The following is a 23474-nucleotide window of genomic DNA, read 5'->3' on the forward strand; positions in this document are numbered from 1 at the left end:
GCTTCATATGGCCTTCTTTGAAATTTACAATCACCGATATGATGACGAAGATGGATTATGTTCCGTACTAGGAAAATTCTCCACGTTTTTAAGCACGAGTTGAGAATGCATTTTTATGGTTGGACTTGGACCAAATCCAATTAGCACGTTTCTAAATCAATGTTTAGTTCCTTGGATGATTTGAATTCGATCTCTAAACCAGAAATAACGTAGCGGTACATGACACTGCCTCGTCATACCAAAAAAAATTTGCACATACCCTCTCCCACTCTATTAATCGGCGACATCCTCATCTATCACGTAATTCATAAGAATGGTGGTCATGACCATCCTCATGATGTGCAAATTTTTTTGTTAGCTGATATGATAGTGTCACGTTATATTATCATGTTAGTGCGTAAGCTACCATACGTAAAATTGTACATATAGCTAGCATTTTTTAAAAGAAAAATGGCCAAAATAAAGTGGCTTTCTAAAAATTTAAAACAAAGGCAAGAAAGTTTGATTATGATCATATGATAATACTCCATATCAATATCAGTCCCAAAAGAAAGAAGACAACAAAGAGTCCCTTCTATCAGGTGTAAAACCCCATTTTACAGTATTCAATAAAAAAATATATACATAATATAAAAACATCAAATACAATAGAGACGAAAACACCGTATCTTTAATTCAAATTAATCACATAGACTTTTTCATTTGTTCTAACCCAACGCCTACCACCCACCTCCGAGCCCCCCACATCAGAGTCTCCAAAACCAACAAAGACAATTATTCCAGTGGTTTTGTCAATGAGATAATTTGTCAATAGAAGAAAAATTATTTGGTGTGAAGAGTTATATATATTAGTTTTTGATATTTTAAGCTTAGGTGTTTGCTTCCTATTCGAGAGTGCAAAACATCCCGTTTATACCATAACCTCATTGAAGTTATTATCCACAAGAAATCATTGTTTTAATAATTTGGAAATTACATATAATGTGATAAATATAGGATTTGTTTGCTTGATGGATTGGGTAAACAAATATAAAAGTAATCGATTGAATTTTGTTATTGTAGTTGCAGTAAAGATTTTTAACATAAAGAAAAAAAAATGGTAATACGCATGAGAATTTTTAAGAATTATTCTTTCATTAGACTTACATTTATTTGACAAAAATAAAATTAGACCGTTTGTATGGATTTTTTTGGGTTAAACCATCATCATTTTGGTTATAGAAACTTATTCGTATATCTTTGGTTGATTAATTCCATGGTCATACAAGATTGTGATTCTCATGATCATGAAAGATCGAGACTGAGTTGCGAAATTAACAACAAAAACAGCCACACTCGACCTTATAAATACCGACACCATTGTCCATGTCCAATATGCCTATCCACAAAAACACATCGAAAAGATATCAATAAGCACCTCTCCAACTATTAGCCATGTTGTTCCTCCAACTCCTAGCCTTATTTTCTCTTCTCATCCTTCTGCCCTTAGTTTCCATCCTCTTCATCACCAAAGCTTCAGCACGCAAAAAACAATGATTGCCATCACCCACCATCAGCCTCCCAAGGTCCTACCCTATAATCGGTTCATTCTTGGCCGAGCTCGCCAACCGCAACCGCCGTCTCCAATGGCTCTCAGATATCCTCCAAATCTCACCTTCCGCCACTTACGTCCACCACCACTACTTCGCCAAGCGCCAGGTCTTTATCGCCAACCCTATTGCCGTCCAGCACATCCTCAAGACCCACTTCCACAACTATGGCAAGGGAGTCGATTTCCATCGAACCCTCAAAGACTTCCTCGGCCAAGGCATCTTTAATGTGGATGGCCAGTCTTGGAAGTTCCAAAGACAACTCGCTAGCCATGAGTTCAACACCAAGTCTCTACGCAAGTTCATCGAGACGGTTGTGGAAACCGAGCTCTCTAACCGCCTCATCCCTATCCTCTCCTCAGCTGCTGCAACCGGAACTATCCTAGACTTCCAAGACATTCTTCAAAGGTTCGCCTTCGACAACATATGTCAAATCGCTTTCGGGTTCGACCCCACCTACTTGTTACCCTCTCTTCCACAAACCAAGTTCGCTCAAGCTTTTGAAGAAAGCGTCAAGATCAGCAGTGAGAGGTTGGATGCATTAATCCCAGTCGTTTGGAAAATCAAGAAGGTGTTGAACATTGGGTCCGAGAAGCGTCTGAGAATCGTACTCTCAGAAGTTCAAGAATTTGCCAAGAACATAATAAGAGAAAAGAAGCAAGAGCACAAAGAGAAGGCTTCGCTCGATTCCGTCGACCTCTTGTCAAGGTTCTTGAGCTCCAACCACTCAGATGAGACCTTCGTGATGGACATGGTGATAAGCTTCATACTTGCTGGGCGTGATACTACCTCCTCAGCTTTGACATGGTATCTCTGGCTACTTTCCAAGAACCCGCATGTTGAGTCTGAGGTTCTAAAGGAAATCGAAGAGAAATCTGAAGCGCCTGTCTACGATGAAGTCAAAGACATGGTGTACACTCATGCTTCTTTGTGTGAAAGCATGCGGTTGTACCCGCCTGTCCCATCGGATACGAAGGAGGTACTAAACGATGACGTTTTGCCAGATGGCACGATGGTGAAGAAAGGAATGAGAGTGACCTACATGCCGTACGCGATGGGGAGGTTGGAGAGTTTGTGGGGGTGTGACTGGGCGGAGTTCAAACCTGAGCGGTGGCTTGAGAAGGACGAGGCGGAGAATAGCGAGTGGAGGTTCATTGGGAGGGACGCATACACATACCCAGTATTCCAGGCAGGGCCGAGGATTTGCTTGGGAAAGGAGATGGCATTCTTGCAGATGAAGAGGGTGCTTGCAGGCATTCTTAGACAGTTCAAGGTGGTGCCAGCGCTGAAGCAAGGTGCGGACCCTGAGTTTGTTCCGCAACTTACTTCTAAAATGAAAGGTGGGTTCCCAGTGAAGATTGTGAAGAGGGATGCATAAAAATATATAGGAATTTACGTAGATATGGCTTTTAGTTTGTTGAATAATAAACTTAATTTTAATAATATTTAGTTTAGTCTTTTCATTTCATATTCTCATATGTTACTAAGTGACTTGAAGAGGTTGTATCTTTTAGTTTTTCAAGAGTTATTTTATATAGGAATTACATGAGAGTTATATGAGATGTAAATGAATGAAGTTATTGGAAAGAAGTTAGAATTGTTATTTGTATCCTATAAATACCCATGTAAGCAAGTTATTTTATTAAATTGAATAAAGTTGAATATTCCTTTTCCTATTTTGTGTTCTCTCTTTGTGAGTGTTCTTTCCAATTTTCAACAAAGTGGTATCAAAACTATAGTTTATTGATCCTAGAGAAATGGCCAATTCAACATTCCCATTTCAATTCCCTCACCTTTCGAAAGGCAATTTTGATAATTGGTGTGTTCGCATGAAGGCATTGCTTGAATCACAAGATGCTTGGGAGATTGTAAAAAAAGGCTACGATGAGCCTAGTGATGAAGCTTCTTTGAGTCATAATCAAAGAGAGGCTTTTTCAAAGACTTCAAAAGAATGATCAACAAGCTCTTACTCTTATTCATCAATGTTTGGATGAAGCTATGTTCGAGAAGGTGGCGAATGCAACCACCTCCAAGCAAGCAAGGAGTTGATAAAGCGAAAAAAGTTTGCCTTCAAACATTAAGAGGCAAATTTGAAGATTTGCGAATGAAATAATCCGAGTCTAATAGGATTGAGTACGACACATTAATGGATAAGCACTATGGACCCATTCCATTCTATTAAACCACTTCTCCCTGCGAAGCTTCGAAGGTATTGGCCAATAGTACGGCTTACAGTTGATGCTTTCCACAAGCACGTGGAAGCCACTGGTTTCCCCACGTACGCTTCATATGGCATTCTTTGAAATTTACAGTCACCGATCAATGACGAAGATCGATTATGTTTCGTACTACGAAAATTCTCCACGTTTTTAACCACGAGTTGAGAATGCATTTTTATGGTTGGACCAAATCCAATTAGCATGTTTCTAAATCAATGTTTAGTTCCTTGGATGACTTGAATTCGATCTCTAAATCAGAAATTACGTAGCGTCACAGCTGGCCTTACACGTTGACATGGCAGTACGTGACACTGCCTTGTCATGCCAACAAAAAAATTGCACATACCTTCTCCCACTCTATTAATCGGCGACATCCTCATATATATATCACGTAACTCATAAGAATGGTGGTTGTGACCATCCTCATGATGTGCAAATTTTTTTGTTAGCTGATATGATAGTGTCATGTTATATTATCATATTAGTGCGTAAACCACCATACATAAAATTATAAATATAGCTAGCTCTAAATTGGTCACTTATTGGTAGGAGTTACTTTATGCCAGCACTTATTTGCATGGTAAATGTAATATAAATTTTCTTATCCAAAAAAATGAGTATCATTATCTTAAAAAATGGATGTGGAAATCATATGATTTGTAATAATGTCGAAAACTAAAGATCATATGGGGCATAACAAGCGATTAGGACACACATTCAAGAATGCATCTCTCTGAAAACTAAGTCTAACCAATTATTTATTATTTATTTTTATCATAATAATACCTTGCAATTATAATTTGTCAAAAGGCAAACAAACTAGTCAGGTTTAAAACCCATGAAGATTTTGTTACCTTGTCACCAAATAAAATAACAATAATTATTATTATTATATTGGTAGAAGTTATATAGTGAAACAGACAGCTAGACAGCGTAGATTTGGGCGCATTTTGTGACCAATTGGCTTACATAATAAAACCAACGAGGCATACTTTTATTATTATTTCTTACAAGTGCTGTTCCATGGCGCATTACTGAAAGCCTTGCCCACCAATCATTATTTCTCATCCCTCTCAACAATCCTCACCGGCATTCCGCCTTTCATTTTGGAAGTCAATAGCGGAACAAACTCCGGCTCCGCACCTTCCTCCACCGCTGGCACCACCTTGAACCGCCTTACAACTCCTGCGACCACCCTCTTCATCTGCAAGAAAGCCATCTCCTTCCCCAAGCAAATCCTCGGCCCCGCCTGGAACACCGGGTACGTGTACGCGTCCCTGCCCACGAACTTCCAGTGCCTGTTCTCCGCCTCGTCCTTCTCCAGCCACCGCTCCGGCTTGAAATCCGCCCAGTCAGACCCCCACAGCCTCTCCAATCTCCCCATTGCGTACGGTATGTACGTCACTCTCATCCCTTTCCTCACCACTGTCCCGTCAGGCAAAATGTCGTCGTTCAGGGCCTCCTTCGTGTCCGTCGCCACTGGCGGGTACAACCGCAGGCATTCACACAGAGAAGCGTGAGTGTACACCATGTCTTTCACTTCTTCAAAGACCGGCGCCTCGGATTTCTCTTTGATTTCCTTCAGAACCTCGGATTCGACACGCGGGTTCTTAGAAAGTAGCCAAAGATACCATGTGAGTGCCGCAGAGGTTGTGTCGCGCCCAGCAAGTATGAAGCTTATCACTATGTCGGTCACGAAGTTCTCATCCGAGTGGCCGGAGCTCAAGAACCTTGACAAGAGGTCGACGGAATCGAGCGACGCCTTCTCTCTAAGCTCGTGCTTCTTTTCTTTTATTATGTTCTTGGCAAATTCTTGAACTTCTGAGACTGCGATTTTCAGGCGCTTCTCGGACCCAATATTCAACAGCTTCTTGATTTTCCAAACGCCAGGGATTAACTCATTCAACCTGTCGCTGCTGATCTTGACACCATCTTCAAAAGCTTGAGCGAACTTGGCTTGTGGAAGAGTGGGCAAGAGGTATGCGGGGTCGAATCCGAAAGCGATTTTGCAAATATTATCGAAGGTAAACCTTCGAAGAATGTCCTGGAAATCTAGGACTGTTCCGGTGGCGGCAGCTGAGGAGAGGATGGGGATTAGGCGGTCGGAGAGCTCGGTGTCCACGACGGTCTCAATAAAGTTGCGCAGAGACTTGGTGTTGAATTCGTGGCTGGCAACTTGTCTTTGGAATTTCCAAGATTCGCCGTCGACGTTGAAGATACCGTGGCCGAGCAAGTCTTTGAGGGTTCTGTGGAAATAATCTCCCTTGGCGTAGCTGTGGAAGTTGGTCTTGAGGATGTGCTGGACGACGGCCGGGTTGGCGGTTAAGACCTGGCGTACGCCGATGCTGCGGTGGAGGACGTAGGTGGCGGAGGGGGTGACTTGGAGGATGTCTGTAAACCATTGGATACGGCGGTGGCGGTTAGCAACCACGGCCAGAAACGAACCGATAATTGGGTAGGATCTTGGAGGGCTGACGGCGGTGGATGATTGCTTTTTGTGTGCTGAAGCTCTGGTAAAGAAGAGGATGGAAAGTAATAAGGGAAGAAGGAGAAGGAAAAATGAGGCTAGAAGTTGGAGAAACAGCATAATTAATTACTGTTTGGGACAGCTTTTTTCTGAGATCTTTTGATTCGTCTTCTGTCGGATGGGAAATGTTCATTTGGTTAATAAATGGTGGGAGACTGGGAGTGGGTTTTTATAATGGGATCAGGATCCCCGGCTATTCTTAAAGAATTGGCGGGAGTGGGTTTTTACGTAAGCCAATTCGTCAACAATTTTTGTTTTGTTTAATATTGTTGATGTTGGAAATGCGAAAGAAACAGGTGTGCAGATGTCCTGACAATGCCCTTAATACGACGATGACAATGCACAGGCTAGTATATGGAACAAATCTCGTAATACGTAACACGCTGCGATCAAATCTCGGGTAATACGTAATTTCTCAAGACTAGAATAAAGCGTCTAGCTTTATTAATGACTCACTTTCAAAAAACTTTCAAGATCAAAGGCTAGTATATGGAACAATCCTTTTGACAAAGTGAATGAAGACTTCAAATATTTTATGTAGTGATCTAATATTGCATGGCTTTATGCCTTGAAAACAAGTGTTGTGCAACACTCTATTACCATATATATATATATATATATATATATACGATTAAAAAAGTATTTGATACACCAAATATATATACACGTGAATGAGTTCTAATAGTCATAATAATAATAATAATAATAAAGAAGTTAATGTCATTAAAACCATTAAATGACCGACGCCGTAAACTTTAGAAAAACAATTTGTTACCAAACAATCATAACTGAATTTTTCCCTTAAATCTCATGTTGTAATAACAGTAGTTATAATGCTTAGAAAAATAATAGCAACCGTTAATAGTTATAAAAATATCAATACATGTTAATGACCAAATGATCAAAACAAGATTTAATGATTTGTAAACAAGGTTAATGACCAAATTGAACGGTTATAAACCAAAATAGTTAAAGCATATTTTTTATTTCTCATAAAAACTCATGAAGATAATATCAAATGATAAAATGTTTTCAAACGTCGAGTTTTACTAATATTTTCATGGGACTGAGTCTACCTATAACTCAATCAAACTTCAAAAAATATCTACGATTTTCACCGTTTAGATTCCTCATATGCGGCTTGTAGCGTCCCAGATTTTTAAAGTCTTATTTTAGAGATATTTATTTGATGATATATTATTCATATTAGGTAATGATATTTATTCTTAAGGAATTGATTAGATCATATGAATATTATAGGAATGAATATTGATTTGAGGTTATTATATCATGATGTTGATTTTATATGAGAGATTATATCTTGATTATTTTATTGGGAGATTTAGGAGATTTGATCATTGATGATTGATTAATATAATTTGGAGTATGATTGTAATAATTGATGATTAATTTAATGAAATTTTATGAGTTGAGGAAATCGTGGGATTATTAATGGGAATTAGGTATTGGAGATCTTATTGGTTTATTTTAATGAATTTGAGTGGTTGGCCTAAACCACTTTCACGCCAACTTTCCCTGGCACCACCAAGTATTCTTTCAATTTTATTATTTCTCTTGCTTTCCCACTATACCGACAATGCTTCTTCTTTCTTTGTTTTTTTGCTTATTTATTCTCATCCCTTTAGTTGAACCAAAGCAAACGAGAAAGGCAGACTTAAGAGAATGAGAGTTAGGGCGAGAGAGAGAGAAAAAGAGTTAGTGAATGGGAAATTTCTAGACAAGGATCAATAGAAGCAGAATGGGTTTCAACAAGTAATTATTTTTGATGATTCATTCCTATAATCACAGTAAGTATTCTTACTTACTGAGAGTGATATTGATATTCAATAATACAGATCTTTGTAGTTTTCTTAAATATCTGACTTTTTGATATAATTGCTTCAACAATTATTTATATTATCCTGAATCAATTGACTTATTACTTTACAGTTTTTATAGTGCTTGCAGGAATGGAAAGTCAAGGTAATTATGCAGTTGTGATTAGAGTTTCATATTTGAGATGTACAAAGATTCTAAGTTGGTGAAGTTTTGTCTAGAATTTAAACAGTCGGGTAGATTTGTATAAATATCTTATTCGTTATAGTTGTGGGTATTTCGTATAAAGAAAAGTATTTTTAACTGTGTTGTTTTGTATTGATAAATTTCAATTTTTTTCGTTGTGTAAGATTATTTTCTCGTAATACTCGATTTATTTACATGATAAAATAAGAAAAATATCGGGATATTACACGGCTCCCAGAAAATAAGTGTTATTATAGTGACACCTAAGTAAAATACCTACAGTTAATCTCTTTTGCCTTTTTTTTAACATTCAGCTCATTTTAAATGTGATTTGATCTAGAGAATGTAGCTCTAAGGATATGGATCCTTTCACTCTATAAATACAGCTCACATTGACGAATTGAGACTTACTGTAATTATTTGCTCAAATTGTTAAAAGATGTAGAGTATTATCTTAGTAAGAGAATTTTTATCAGGCTAGTCAAATTATATTTTGACCAATTGGGACGTTAAAATGTGAGTAAAAGTAATTGCATTGGCTCAACAATTTGGAGATTATAAAAATAAAAAAAAAATTAAATAATTTCTAATATTATCTTTCATCTCAATAAAGAATAAAGAAATATTTGAAAAATAATATCTAAATAAATAACTCTTAATTTTGGCTCTTTGTATTTGAAGACAATGAAAGCATGAACTTGAATTTAACGTTGAGGGAAGAGTTTGTCAAATGTCATATTTTGTAAGTTTTATTATCATTTTAGAAAAAATAAAAAAATAAAAAGCTTAATGTAAATGCTATAAATACTTTTAAAAAATAAATAGTTTTAAAAAAAAATTATGAACCGGTTCGTGAATGCTCAGCCAAAATTCTTTATAATTCCTTCAAAAATTACTATTATTAAGTCTACTACCCATATATTATTATTTCGCCCCTTCAAAGTTAAAAATGTGGCTTTTACGGTGTACAAAGAAGTAAAACAATGTTCAAAAGCCAAATAAGAAAAGAAGCTGCAATCTTTTTTCATAAGATGTGCAGCTTTTCACACTGCACAAGGCTCCACTTCTTTTGCAGTGTGAAAAGAGAAGTAATTTCAGACTTTCTTGTTTATTTTATTTTGCTACAGTAATAGTAAAATAGCTAGTTAAGAAGGAAAAACTTATTTTTTATACATTTACAAGTTTTAAAGTATATATATATATATATATATATTCCTCTTTTTGTTATGAACCAAATTATATTTTATGGGCAAACTTAGCACAAGAATTGGGGTAGACCTTTAAAATATAAACATCCATCTAAAATTATATTTTTTATGAGGTAAGACCCTTAAAAATTAGTTTTCTTCTTAATTTTTTTTCGTCCCCCCTCACTCAAACTTCTGGTTCTGCCCCTGGCTGGCCACCGTCAAATTAATGCTTCCCTAAAATTTAATTTTGACATGTCAGTGCTCACCTCTTTACAAACTTGGTTAGCGTCGACGCTTCTAGAAGCTCGAATATTCGGTAAAAATTGTGCGGCCCTTTATAATTTCTCATACATTCATTATACATACAGGTACACATTTTTATACCAAGAATCTCAATCACAATCACATATCCTCCTCTTGTGTGAATATGTAAAAAAAACAATATAAACGGCATGCCCACCTCGTAGTTTTTATTATGTAAGCCAATTCGTCACAAAATGCGCCCAAATCTACACTCTCCCTATTTCACTATATAACTTCTACCAATATAATAATAATAATAATAATAGTTACCATCATAACTTTGGAGTTTAAAATTTTTTAGTATTAGTATTTCATATTTCAGTTTCGAAATGAAATTTTTTTACAAAAAAAAAAGGTGAAAATTCATCACCAGACTCATGGCAAGCCGCAAGCCATGGGTGATCGTCCAAAGTAATTTTAAATTTTCACCTTTTAAAAAAATACTAGTGGGGATAGCACGTGCAATGCACATGCTTGGTTCTCGGTGTTAAACTATGAGAAAGAGTTAATTTACATAGCACACAAAATTATTCGGTTGTGGAAATCGATCCACTTCGTTTGGTAGCTCTTCAACAGTAGTAATGTTGAATCTTTGGCATGGTCCTTCACATCCATCAATCAATGCAGCTCTTAACCGAATAATGAATTGTTACTTTAAAGAAAGTCTTGCAAGGCTTTCTATATTAGTAATGCCCTCCTATTTACAGGAGAATAAAAGTAATATAAGTTTGATGAATCATAAAAACAATGAGGAAAAATTCATGTTGCAAAGGTTCGACAAGAAGTGAAAGGTATTTGTTGGTACTATAAAAAAAGTGGAAGATATTGATAACCTATATTCATAATATTGAGTAACAAAAACATTTTTTGAGCTATGACAATTTTAATTTTGATTTTTTTTAATACCTCGGTGCTGTATTACATTAATTTATTTGTTGAGCATTGCAAGAACTTTTTTGCATCTTCTCCAAACAAAGATGCATCATGTAATTTCACATGTACACAACTTCTAAAATCATATCATAGAACATAGAAGAAAAAAAAATTAGGAATATGATGTTAAAAGTATAAAATTTGTTCATTTTATATTTTCAAGTTAAAGAAAAGTCATGTAGAAGTAGATTGTCCATACCGTGGTTGTGCAACATTTGTTTTCATGCAATTTAGACAAGCAAATGTTTCATTAACTTCTACACCTGTAGTTTTGCTACATTTGTTGCAGGCCATATACCAAAAATGTTGTTACAAGTTGTTGACAATGATTTTTGCTTTGACCCAAAAGATGGAGTGTTGCATTCATTGTTTGTTGCAGTTTATAATTTTGATGCAATTGTTTTTTGCAATAAGGTAAATATAAAAAGTTGATTATATATGAGTTTGTAAGAAAGGATCTGTAAGATTTTTATACAACTCATCATGGACCAATAGCTTAGACTTTTCTTTTATTTACGGATGCTACTTTTAAATTTCAGCATTCCAATTCATTTCGCCGAAAATTTAAGCATTATTGGAGAATCCACTCATTATCTTCCTTTATAAATAAATGACCCATGTTTTGTTTCCTTATTTTCTTTTAAATTTTTGTTCCTTCTTTTCTTCTTTCTTATTTTGTTCTCTCACAAATCCCGATATATGTAAAAAAAAAAAAAAGTGGGGAGCAAACATCGTGACATTAAGAGAAGGAGAAAATAAATAAAAGCAAAGGAGAAAAGAAACAAAAGCAAGTGACTGAGTCTTTTGTTTAGGTGAGTAAGTTTGAAAAATGGGGAAAGAAGAAGAAATAAGGATATGAATAAGTTTAGTATATAATATGGCTGTGTTGTACGTTGAATATGATGTGAATTTTGTAAAAAAAAAAAAACTGATAAGTCATGTGAAAGTGGATATGTCGGAGATGAGGATCTGCACACTAATTCTATATATACAATTATTAATAATTGCTCAGTATCTATCTAAATTACATGCATAGACCACTATGTTGCTGCATATGTATATGTAATCATCATATATCTTATTATAGAAAAGTTCGAAGATACTCATGTTACAAGTTTTCTCTCTTAGTTCTTGCAAGATAAATAGTCTTATTGTCCTGTAAATATAAGAGTTTAAAAAATATTTCAAGTCATGATATGTATGCTACTTCTTTAAAAAAACATGTTGTACCCCGTGGGGACAATTGACGCATGGGTTTAAAACAATTAAACTAACTTTTCTTTTTCTCACTATTCTTCCTCATTTTACGTAACATGTTCCCCTCTTTTCATTATTTTATTTTATTTTTATATGGTTGCCAACACTTCCTCAATCATTCACCCCCTTCTCCCTAATCAGTATTTCACCACTTTCTTTCCTTTTTCTTATTTTTCTACAAAAGACTTACTTTATAAAGATAACGAAAGTGATTGGAGTAAAAAAAAAAATAGAGACGAAAGAGGGAGCCAGTTGGCATAAAGGGTGCAAGTAAAAGGACGAAAAAAATTGCTCGACACCTCCTATAGTTTTCTTGCAAAATCTTAATAGCATTCATCGCCATGAAAATTCACATACTATAAGGAAACATGAAAATCTTACAAAACTAAAGCAAACCACTGAAGCACTTGGTTTTTTTTTTTTTTTTTTTTTTTTCCTTTTCTCATTTTGCTAATCTCATGCCGCTTGCTCCCCACATTTTTTTTTTTTTTTTAATTTTTAATTTTTATTCTTTTCTTTCTTTACATACATGGGGATTTGAGAGAGAACAAAGATAAGAATGAAGAAAATAAATATTTTCGTCATTTTCTACAGAATTCACATCTTTCCCCTAAAACCAGGGGAAATGGACCCCCCCCCCCTAATTGAAAGAAGAGTCCACTCATGTTTTTTTCCTTCTCTTCCCACACACCCCACCACTTATTTTATTTTAATTTATATTTTCCTCTTTTATCTCTCTACCAGCAGTAATCAACCACTCCCCCACCCACTCTTTTTTTTTTTTTTTCCTTATTTGTATTCTCTCATGCCAATCACTCATCTTCCTTTCTTTTTCTTTTCTAAAATTAAAAAACTTGTTTATAGTGAACTGTATCTTGCAGATATTTGAGGAACTGATACAATAGTTGACAACAAATTACTTTTTTTTTTTTTGATAAATAAAATGTAGGCAGATATAACATATGAAGCTGATACAAATTACTATATCTATGTTTTCCTTACAAAATCTGAATAAAATTTACCAGAAACCAACTAAAAAATATAATATATGAAGCTGCCATGAATACAAAATAAATTCAAAAAAATATTTGGCACTTGTTTTTCAAATTTACTATTCATTGAGCCAACAAAAAAATTGTAGCAGCATTCTCAAAATTTACAGTTTTAAAAAATAAATTACTTTTAGAAAAATATCCAACAATACAAAATCACCAACATTAGGAAGCAAAACCCAGCAGTACCCAATCACTAAACATGAGGAAGCAATATGCAGTAACAACTCTTTAATTTGTTTCTCAACTACTCTCTATCTTTCAAGATCTCACTCTCCGCTCGTCTCTCTCGATCTTACCTCTCTGCTCTAGACAATCGAAGAAACAGCCAAGAAAAAAAATTAAACAAAACCCATCAAATTTATCAAATTTCACACAGGAAAAGTCGAAAATTTAACTATAAAAGTCATACTCTGATCTCTTTGATACACCTCTGTTTCAAACAAAACCCACCGAAAGAATTGTCAAAAACCTACCAAACTCAAGAAACCCAGAGAGCACAACATAAATTAAACCCTCACCTTCTCTTTCTTTCACCGTTACTGTGTATGAATCACACCAAATCTCTGTTAAGCACTTCTTCCAAAACTGAAAAACACAAGCAAACTAACAAAAAAAAAAAAATCCATACAAAACCCACGAAAAAAAATCATGAAGCACATAAATAAACTCTACCAAAAAAGAAATCAATTTTTTTATGAATCCTTACCTCTTTCATACACCTGTTTCAAACAAAATTCACCCAAAAAATTGTCAAAAATCCATACAAAACCCATGGGAAAAAAAAAAACATGAAGCACATAAATAAACACTACAAAAAATAAAAATAAAAAATAAATAAAAATTTATGAATGATTACCTCTTTGATACACCTGTTTCAAACAAAACCCACCAGAAAAATTGTCAAAAATCCATACAAAACCCACAAAGAAAATCATCAAGCACATAAATAAACAATATAAAAAAATAAATCAATTTTTTTTTTTGATGAATCCTTACCTAGACTGCCATTTCTCCTCTCTCTTTCTTTCACCGTTGGTGTGCAACAAAACCGACTGAAACAATTGTGAAAAACTCATACAAAATTGAGGAAAGAAAATTGAACAATAAAAATCATTTTGCATTTCAAGAGTTGGTCCCACCCCCTCCCCACCCACATCAGGCCGCCCACCACCATTCACCCTTGACCCACACCATCCAGTGGCTACGCCGCCGGCCACCACGAAGCAGAAGCAACACCGACCTGAACCAGTTTCTCTCTCTCTCCCAAACCGCCGGCCACCACAATCCACCGCCCCGGCCACCACGAAGAAGAATCAGCGTCGACCATCCAGAAACTAGCAGGCCGAACACTACCCTAACCTGACATTTGAGGTAGGTTGAATGGATATAGGTTTTGTTGGGTTGAAATCTTGATGGGTTTTCTTGTTAGGACCGATTATAGTAAGATTTTGTAGTTTTTTGTCTAATTTCAAAAATGGGTAAGAATTTTTGGGTATATTTTGTTTTTCATTGGGTAATTGATATGGGTTTGGTTCTAATTTTGTGATTTCTTTAATTTTTATGGAATTTGGATGATTGACTTTCGGATGGAAGGTTGATTTTTGTTGAGTCCTAATTTCCTTGGTCAATGTGTTGAATTTTTTTGGGAATTTTAAGCCGAATGGATTTGGGAGAAGTTTTCTTCGGTTATTCTTTAGTTTTTGTTTTATTTGCACAAGATCATGGGAGTAGAGGGTGAAATACCCAAAAGCACAGTCAAAGAAATTGAACCATTTACAAATGCAATGGGCAAAAAAGTAATTATGAGTAAAAGACAACAATGCCCATAAAATTCCTTAGAAAGTCTAATGGAGAATAGGGGCAAACGATTAATGTTAAATTTTGAAAAACAAAAATAACCTTGCACAATTTAAACATGATGAACAAATAAAATGGACACAATTGTAAAATTATATGTCAAATAAAAATCACTGTTCAAGAGACATTCCATCTTTTTATATATCTACTAAGTAAAGATATATATAATAAATAAAATTTTACCTCTCTAGTTCCAAATTTTATATCTCTTTCTCCTTTCCGGCCAAGTGATCATTAGCTTTTGACGGTGCTTCTACATTATATTCTACTTGCTCTTCCACTTTGATGTAGATCAGAATGCTTCGTCTGCAATTTGGTCTGGACAGAGCCACTTTTATTGTATTTATACATGAATTAACGGAATATTGAAATCATAGATAACACCTGATTGTAAAAATTTTTGTTTATATTTATGACTTTGTAACCTTATTTTGCTCTGCTAAGTAAAAGTTTTATGCTTGTGATCTTAATCAATGAAATCTGTTTAAAAAAAAAAAAGGCCAATTACAATGAATCATAATTTATGAATGTAAGTGCAAATAGGCTGCTAGTTTAAAGGGACACAGTGTAATTAACCATTTTTTTTTCTTTCTTTTCACCGGAGCGATGATGGTGGAAGAGTTTGAACTCTTGAATGTTCAACAACATTGTATGGATTTCCCAAATTCGAATAATTAGATCACTCCGTTAATCCATCTAATCATCACCTATAACCACACATGTTAATCACAAAAGAGTTCCTCAATTAATTAATCGAGATATGCACAATTAAAAACAAAAATAAATCGTATAAGTACTCTTACGAAATACTGTGGTCACTAATTGCTAAATCACTTAGTCTCTGTTTGTTAAATATTTGTTTTAACGTAAAATGATTTCTGAAAAATGGTTTTTCTATATTTGTTGTTTAGTGCGAAATAAAATAATAGTCAATAAAAAATATTTTTTAATTGATAGAAAATTCATCTTTAATTTTTGAAAAATGATTTACATTTTTGAAAACTGTAAATTATTTTTCGAGTTTCATAATTAAAGTGCAAAAATAAATTTCATAATTAAAGTACTAAACATAAAACTTAACAAATAATAGAAAAATAAATTAAAACTAACAAGAAATAAAACTAGCAGGCCTCCAGAGAAAAATTCCCAGTTTGGGCTTTAGAGAAAAATTGGGATTTGTTAAGGGCTTTGCCAAACAAGGCTTTCCTTCTTTTGTTTCCTGTTAGCTGACGTAGTAGGTGAAACTCCACTTCGCTTTCATTCTTTTGTTTCCTGTCCGCTGACGTAGGTGTATTGAAAGTCCACTTCTTTTTCTTTGCTTTTTCTTCTCTTGGCTTCAGCTGGTCCCACGTTTGATAATCCTTAAATTTGTTTGTCTTTTGTGTTTGTCTTTTGTGCATACGGATTGGCTTGCATTTTCTTTGGGATGTTCACGCATATTCCACCGAGTCCCACTTTTTCTTCTAATCTATTTTTATTTTCTTAAAAATCATGAAAACTCTTACTTACATAACACAATTTTTTTTTTTTAATATTAATACATTATTAAAACTCAAAATTAGTAATTAAACACTATTACCTTATTAACTATAAACTAATAACCTCATTCTAAAAGAGCCAAAGAAAATTGATTTTAGCTAAATATTTATTTATTTGATGAATGATTAAGAAATTAATTACGTAGCGCCCAATCATGTATTATGAATATGATATTTGTGCTTCTAAAAGCCTAGGATGTTGACCATCGAGGGCGGTTGAGACTTGAGTGAGGTCAAATGCCCCCTCAATTCCCAAAAATTTATCTTATTATCTTATAGGATTTTTCGAATTCCCTAGTTGTATACCCTCACTCATTCATTAAGGGGCATATATTTTTTCAAGAGGACCAAGATCCACAACCCGCGGACGTGAAATATATATATATATTTGTTCGCTGGTTCAAAATTAAGTTTTTACAGACAATGACTCGAGAGTTTAAAAAAATTAGAGAAGATGACATCTAAAATGCACCGTTTAAGAAATAAAAAATGCAATGTTTTACTAAAGTATGAAATATAAGGCGGCATTTTTATTTATTTATTTTTGACATTTTTGCCAATACCAGTTTGTGTAAAACCAAAAACTTTGCCACTTTGTAATTTGAGAAATCGTGTCACTAACCAAAGCAATATAAGTCTTGTAGCATTAAGACTTATATTTCATAAACTGGTAGAGTTGGGAATGATGGGCTTCCCAAACAAGCCAAACTTGCGATTTAAGAAAAAATTATTTCATATTATTTCTTAAAACATTTCAATTACGTAATTAAACTTATACATTGATTAAATTTGAAATTTTTTTAAATTAATTATTTGTGAATATATATTTGTTGTTACATATTTTAATTGGACGTATGAAATATATAATTATAGTTAAGTAATATTACAGAATACAAAGAACAACAATGATTCTATTGAGATCCAATTAATTTAGCTTGTCTCAAGTAGATTTAGCAAATCTGTTAATTAGATCATTGCTTAAGATTTTTTTTTTATTTTATTATCATCATATGTTTTAAATCATAAATAAAATTTGTTGAATTGTTTATTTAATTTGTTAATTATATATTTTTAATATTTTTAAATTATTTATTAAAAAAAAAACTCTTAAGGCCCTCTAAACTATAATTCTAGGTTGCCACCGCTGACCATCGTCCTCTATTCCTCTTCTTCTGGAAAGTGAGAAGATTGATTTCCTTTAATTAGTTTGCGTTTTGTTTGGGTAAATTATTAATTGGTTTGTACTTTAATATGAATAATATTCACTACGTTTTCTTCCCCTTCACGGATAACATGGGAAAAGTACGTGTGGTGTGACGTAGCATACAAATAGGCACGCATACAAATATGCCGAATAATTAAATCAATCATGCAATTAACAACATAAAAAAAAAAAGCCCATCCATTTGGACATTTATAAAAACCCACACACAGACACAGTCGCCCACCATAATCGTCCAAACATTACTTCCGAGTCATCCGATAAAAGACGAGTCAGAAAAGTAATTATGCTGTTTCTCCAACTCCTACCCTCTTTCTTTTTCCTTCTCCTTCTTCTTCCCTTACTTTCCATCATCTTCCTTAAAAGAGCTTCAGCACCCAAAAAGCAGTCATCTCCACCACCCTCCACCGCCATCAGCCCCCCAAGATCCTACCCAATAATCGGTTCGTTTCTGGCCGTGGTTGCTAATCGCCGCCGCCGTCTCCAATGGCTTACAGACATCCTCCAAGTCACCCCCTCCGCCACCTACGTCATCCACCGCAGCATCGGCGTACGCCAGGTCTTAATCGCCAACCCGGCTGTCGTCCAGCACATCCTCAAGACCAACTTCCACAACTACGGCAAGGGACATTTCAACGGAACCCTCGAAGACTTCCTCGGCCACGGCATCTTCAACGTCGACGGCGAATCCTGGAAATTCCAAAGACAAGTTGCCAGCCACGAATTCAACACCAAATCCCTGCGCAAATTCGTCGAGACCGTCGTGGACACCGAGCTCTCCGACCGCCTCATTCCTATCCTCTCCTCAGCCGCCGCCACCGGAACAGTCCTAGACTTCCAGGACATTCTTCAAAGATTTGCCTTCGATAATATATGCAAAATCGCTTTCGGATTCGACCCCGCATACCTCTTGCCCTCTCTTCCACAAACCAAGTTCGCTCAAGCCTTTGAAGATAGTGTCACGATCAGCAGCGACAGGTTCAGATCATTAATCCCTTTCTTTTGGAAAATCAAGAAGTTTTTGAATATTGGGTCCGAGAAGCGCCTGAGAATCGCAATTTCAGAAGTTCAAGAATTTGCAAAGAACATAATAGGGGAAAAGAAGCACGAGCTCAGAGAGAAGTCCTCGCTCGATTCCGTCGACCTCTTGTCAAGGTTCTTGAGCTCCGGCCACTCGGATGAGAACTTCGTGACCGACATAGTGATAAGCTTCATACTTGCTGGGCGCGACACAACCTCCTCGGCACTCACATGGTATCTTTGGCTACTTTCTAAGAACCCGCGTGTCGAATCCGAGGTTCTCAAGGAAATCAATCAGAAATCCGAGGCGACCGCCTTTGACGAAGTGAAAGACATGGTGTACACTCACGCTTCTCTGTGTGAAAGCATGCGGTTGTACCCGCCTGTTGCGGCGGACACGAAGGAGGCTGTGAACGACGACGTTTTGCCGGAAGGGACGGTGGTAAGAAAGGGGATGTTAGTGACGTACATACCATACGCAATGGGGAGAATGGAGACGCTGTGGGGGTCTGACTGGGCGGATTTTAAGCCGGAGCGGTGGCTGGAGAAGGATGAGGCGGAGAATAGGCACTGGAAGTTCGTGGGCAGGGACGCGTACACGTACCCGGTGTTTCAGGCGGGGCCGAGGATTTGCTTGGGGAAGGAGATGGCTTTCTTGCAGATGAAGAGGGTGGTCGCGGGGGTTCTCAAGCGGTTCAAGGTGGTACCGGCGCTTGAGGAAGGTGTGGAGCCGGAGTTTGTTCCGCAATTGACTTCCAAAATGAAAGGTGGGTTGCCGGTTAGGATTGTGGAGAGGGAAGAGAAAGAATGATTGGTGGGCAAGGCTTTCAGTTTGGATAATGGATGGGGTTTTATTATTATCTTTGTAATTATAGTACTAGGTTTTACCTTTTCATTTAAATTTTGTATTGCATTTTCAATGAACTTTTAATGAGTTGGTAATCATATCAATAAAACATGAATTATTCCAAAAAAGTTACAACTATTTTGAACTAGTAATATTTATGATCAAGATAATTAGATGTGATGTGATGTGTAATATTACTCGAAGTTAAAAAATGGGATTTTTTTTTTTTTTTTTTTTTGTGTTTTATTTATATAATTTTATTTCGCTTTTCATTCTTGGCCAGAGAACAAAAACGGAGCTTTTTTTTTTTTTTTTTTTTTATGAGCTTTGCTAAACTTAGTGATTCCTTTTGTGTTGCTGTTTGTCAAGTTTTAGGTGGCCTAACTTAATAATGCAAGCAGAATAGAGCAATGTGGTTATGTCATGTAAAACCAGTACCTATCCAACTATTTTTTCTATGTTTAAAGATCTAAATTATTTTTTGCTTTTTTGTCTATTTATACTTTTCAAGAGCTTCTCTTTATCATTTTTTATATTATTAAAATATTATTTTTTATCATTAAAATATTATTTTCATTTTTACTTTTTTTTTTTTTCCTTCCTTTATTTTCTCTTCATCGTCTCTCTCTCATCGTCTCACCTTCTCTTTGAAGCCTTCCAGAGCATTCGTAGCACTCCACCATTAATATCATCTCCTCTCTCATCTCATATTCGTCTTCTTTCTTTGAGTCCTGCTAATTTGGCAGCCTAGCCTAGCATAGGACATATATTAAAAAATAATAATAATGAAAAAATTGTTATTTTTTTTTAGTTAAATTTTTATAAATTAATATTTAGTTTCTAATGCCTCAAAATTTGTTTTTAGATTCAAAACTAAAACTTAGGAGTGGAAGGTTAGCCCTTTATGGATGGTATCACCCAAAAGGAATTTGATTATCTTAAATTTGGTGCTAATGCCTCAAATTTGGTGCTAATACCTCAAATTTAGATTCCCCTTTAATATCTATCTTCTTCAATTAAAAAAAAAAAAAAAGGTAAAATGTCTGACGCTTGGCTGCCTCATGACAGTCGTAAATCTCTATTCTCTTTCTTTTCCCTCTAGCCGCACCTCTCTCCCTTTCTCGATCTCACTCTCTGCCTCACTCTCTTGATCTCCCTGTCAGTCTCCTTTCTCTCTCTCGCTCACGAAGACAGACACGCGAAATCCCTTCTGGTCCATCTATCTCTCTCTTTGAGGCCTTGTCTCTCTCTCTCTCTCTCTCTCTCTCTCTCTCTCTATGCTTTCCTTCATGCCTTGACCCTGGGTTTGATCGGTTTGGGTTTTGGGGTTTGATCGATCCAATTTTTGCTATTTTTTATGTACAACTTTCTGAGATTTTTGGATTTCTTTGGTTTGATCAGTTGAAAGTTGAAACAAACCTATGATTCGGTCTGAAATTTCTGGTTTGCTGCTCGTTCGGTGGTGCGAGAGAGTGAAAAAAGAGGTAAGAGAGAGACATGGGAGGAGAGATGAGAGAGAATATTTTTTTTTTCTATTTTAATAATTACATGAATTGCTACAGTAGAACCCAATGTATTGGGTTCTACTGTAACAGTTGATGGTTTAAGGAACCATATAGGAAGTCTGTTGTAGGTGATTTTTTGTAATTTTTTTTATATTTTCTCTAAATTTAGGAAACAAAATCCCTTATAGAGAGTTTGCTGAGAGCTTGAGAATACTCTAAAAAAAGTTGGGTGAGTTGGAAGTTTCGATCATAATGCATGACTGCTTAACCACTTTATTCACACAAAAAGCAAAGGGAAACACAAATGAAAATTAAGGGGCCTAGCATTTGCTTCCCCACAACCACAAATTAAGGATCAAACTCTAAGAAAAGCCCATTAATTACAACATTGAGATCAAAGAACTTGTGAAATAGAGTAGAACAAACAAGCAGAACATCAAAGCACATTTATTCGCTGCGACAAACAATAGTAGAATTTCGGAAGCAATCAAAAAGTAGGGCATTCTCTCCCTTTTGCTTCACCCATCTCACCTCACTAAGAAAAAATAAAATAAAAAAGAAAGGAATCACAGATTTCGAACATGAAAACCAAGTTGTGTTGTGAGGAGATGGAATCAAGAAAGGAAGAAATTCATAATTAAATGAAAAAAGAATTAATGACAATAGTGAAATAGAAGAAAGGGTTAAATACCAAATACCCCTCTGGAGTTTGGTAACTTTATTTTTACTCCATTGGGGTTTCATTTTTATTACAGGACCTCCTTCGGATTTTGATAAAGGACCAAGTTAGTCCATCCGTTAGTTAACTGTTAGGACTGACATGTGGACCAATCAGATGTTGACACATGGCATATATTTAATTTAATTTTTTTTTAAAATTTTTTTTTAAAAAAATGTATTTAAAAAAATATATATATTTGGGGGTAACTCTTGGCCATTTGGGGGTCGCTCGGCCACCCCCAATTTTATATATATATATATATACTTTTTTTTTTTAATTAAAAATAAAAAATTAAAAAAATTAAATATGTGTCACGTGTCAACATATGATTGGTCCACGTGTCAGTCATAATGGTCAACTAACGGTCAACTAACGGATAGACTAATTTGATCCTTTATCAAAGCCCCAGGGAGTCTTGTGATAAAAATGAAATCTAGGGGGGTAAAAATAAAGTTACCAAACCCAAAAGGGTATTTGGTATTTAACCCTAGAAGAAAATAAACACTCAACATGTGACAGTGCTCATAGTTCAATAGTTTTTTCTTTTTTATTATTATTAAAAAGAAATTAAGAGCTAATAAATACTGACCAGCCCAATAATAATACTAAACTTTATACTTATTTACTGCATCCATTAGCAATAATTTTTTAAATAGATGAGAGAAGAGTACATACCGAAATACAAACCATTTCACATTACACGTGGATCTTTTCACTGTCTATGAGGAAGATCAAAGAAAGGAAGATTCGCGCTTGGAGACCTCGAATCTGACCAAATCTTAAAGAAAGGGGAGCACTGGCCACTGTCACATCAAAACTAAGTTTCAGGGAAATAGTGGCCATCTATTCCTCTTTTTCCTTTCTAATTTGATGCACGAAGAATTTAAAAAATTATTATTTTAATTATGTATGTGTATTTTAAATTTTTTTTAATGAGTATTGAATTTTTCTTTTTTTATTGGGATTTATTTTCTTTTTCCAAATATGTTTGCATTTTTTTTTTCTTATTAATTTAGAAAGTCTTTAGCTTATATAAAGGTATCTAGTCTTTGTTATTTTTTAAATTTAGTTTATACTATTAATTAAATTTAAGTCTTTAGAATTATTTCTCTGTTTACTTATTTTGAACACTTAAGAATTTTCTCTTCTCTATTTACTATTTTATCTCTTCCTGAGTTTCATTTTCTATCTTCATTCTTGATTTCTGTTGCTATTATACATTGCAAGAATAATCATAATTCTGCTCGAGGTCACAATTGGACATTAATCCCATATGAATTAAGGAGCCAGGTTTGAATTTGGTAGTTTACGTCAACGACCCTTCTTATGCGAATGTTACAAAAGCATGCACAACACTTTCCCAGAAACTAATCATTTTCTATTTGGACACACGACAAAATAATTGAGCAAAGATGTCTGTACATTAACAATATGACTATATGAGACTTGGTCATCAACATATTGTCATGTTGTTTGTTTTGACGTTGGTTCTGTTCAGATTGCTTGCTTTCAAAACTCGAATGTTGCAGGATAGAGCGACATTCAAAACCTAGAGTATTTATATTGAACTCTTCAAATAAAAGTTAAGTTTGTCAGAAAAATTTACTTTTTTTAAAAAAAAAATTTTAAGAGTTATTTTTAAAATAAACTAAATATAAAACTCTTTATA

The 23474-nt window shown here is 35.0% G+C and overlaps 2 protein-coding genes and 1 pseudogene across 2 annotated transcripts; 2 read left to right on the forward strand and 1 right to left on the reverse strand.

Annotated features, from left to right (window-relative positions):
- Positions 1-1434: 1434 nt before the first annotated feature.
- On the forward strand, positions 1435-2967 carry LOC132166762 (cytochrome P450 94A2-like; annotated as a pseudogene).
- Positions 2968-4832: 1865 nt separating this feature from the next.
- LOC132166585 (cytochrome P450 94A1-like) lies at positions 4833-6395 on the reverse strand. Its single transcript, XM_059577432.1, has one exon. It carries the CDS (start codon positions 6393-6395, stop codon positions 4866-4868), a length of 1530 nt encoding a protein of 509 aa, XP_059433415.1. The 3' UTR covers positions 4833-4865.
- An 11417-nt stretch (positions 6396-17812) lies between these two features.
- LOC132165734 (cytochrome P450 94A1-like) lies at positions 17813-19697 on the forward strand. Its single transcript, XM_059576410.1, has one exon. It carries the CDS (start codon positions 17999-18001, stop codon positions 19541-19543), a length of 1545 nt encoding a protein of 514 aa, XP_059432393.1. The 5' UTR covers positions 17813-17998; the 3' UTR covers positions 19544-19697.
- The last annotated feature ends 3777 nt before the right edge of the window (positions 19698-23474 follow it).

This window comes from Corylus avellana, chromosome ca11 (genome assembly GCF_901000735.1).
Source record: "Corylus avellana chromosome ca11, CavTom2PMs-1.0".
Lineage (NCBI taxonomy): Eukaryota > Viridiplantae > Streptophyta > Magnoliopsida > Fagales > Betulaceae > Corylus > Corylus avellana.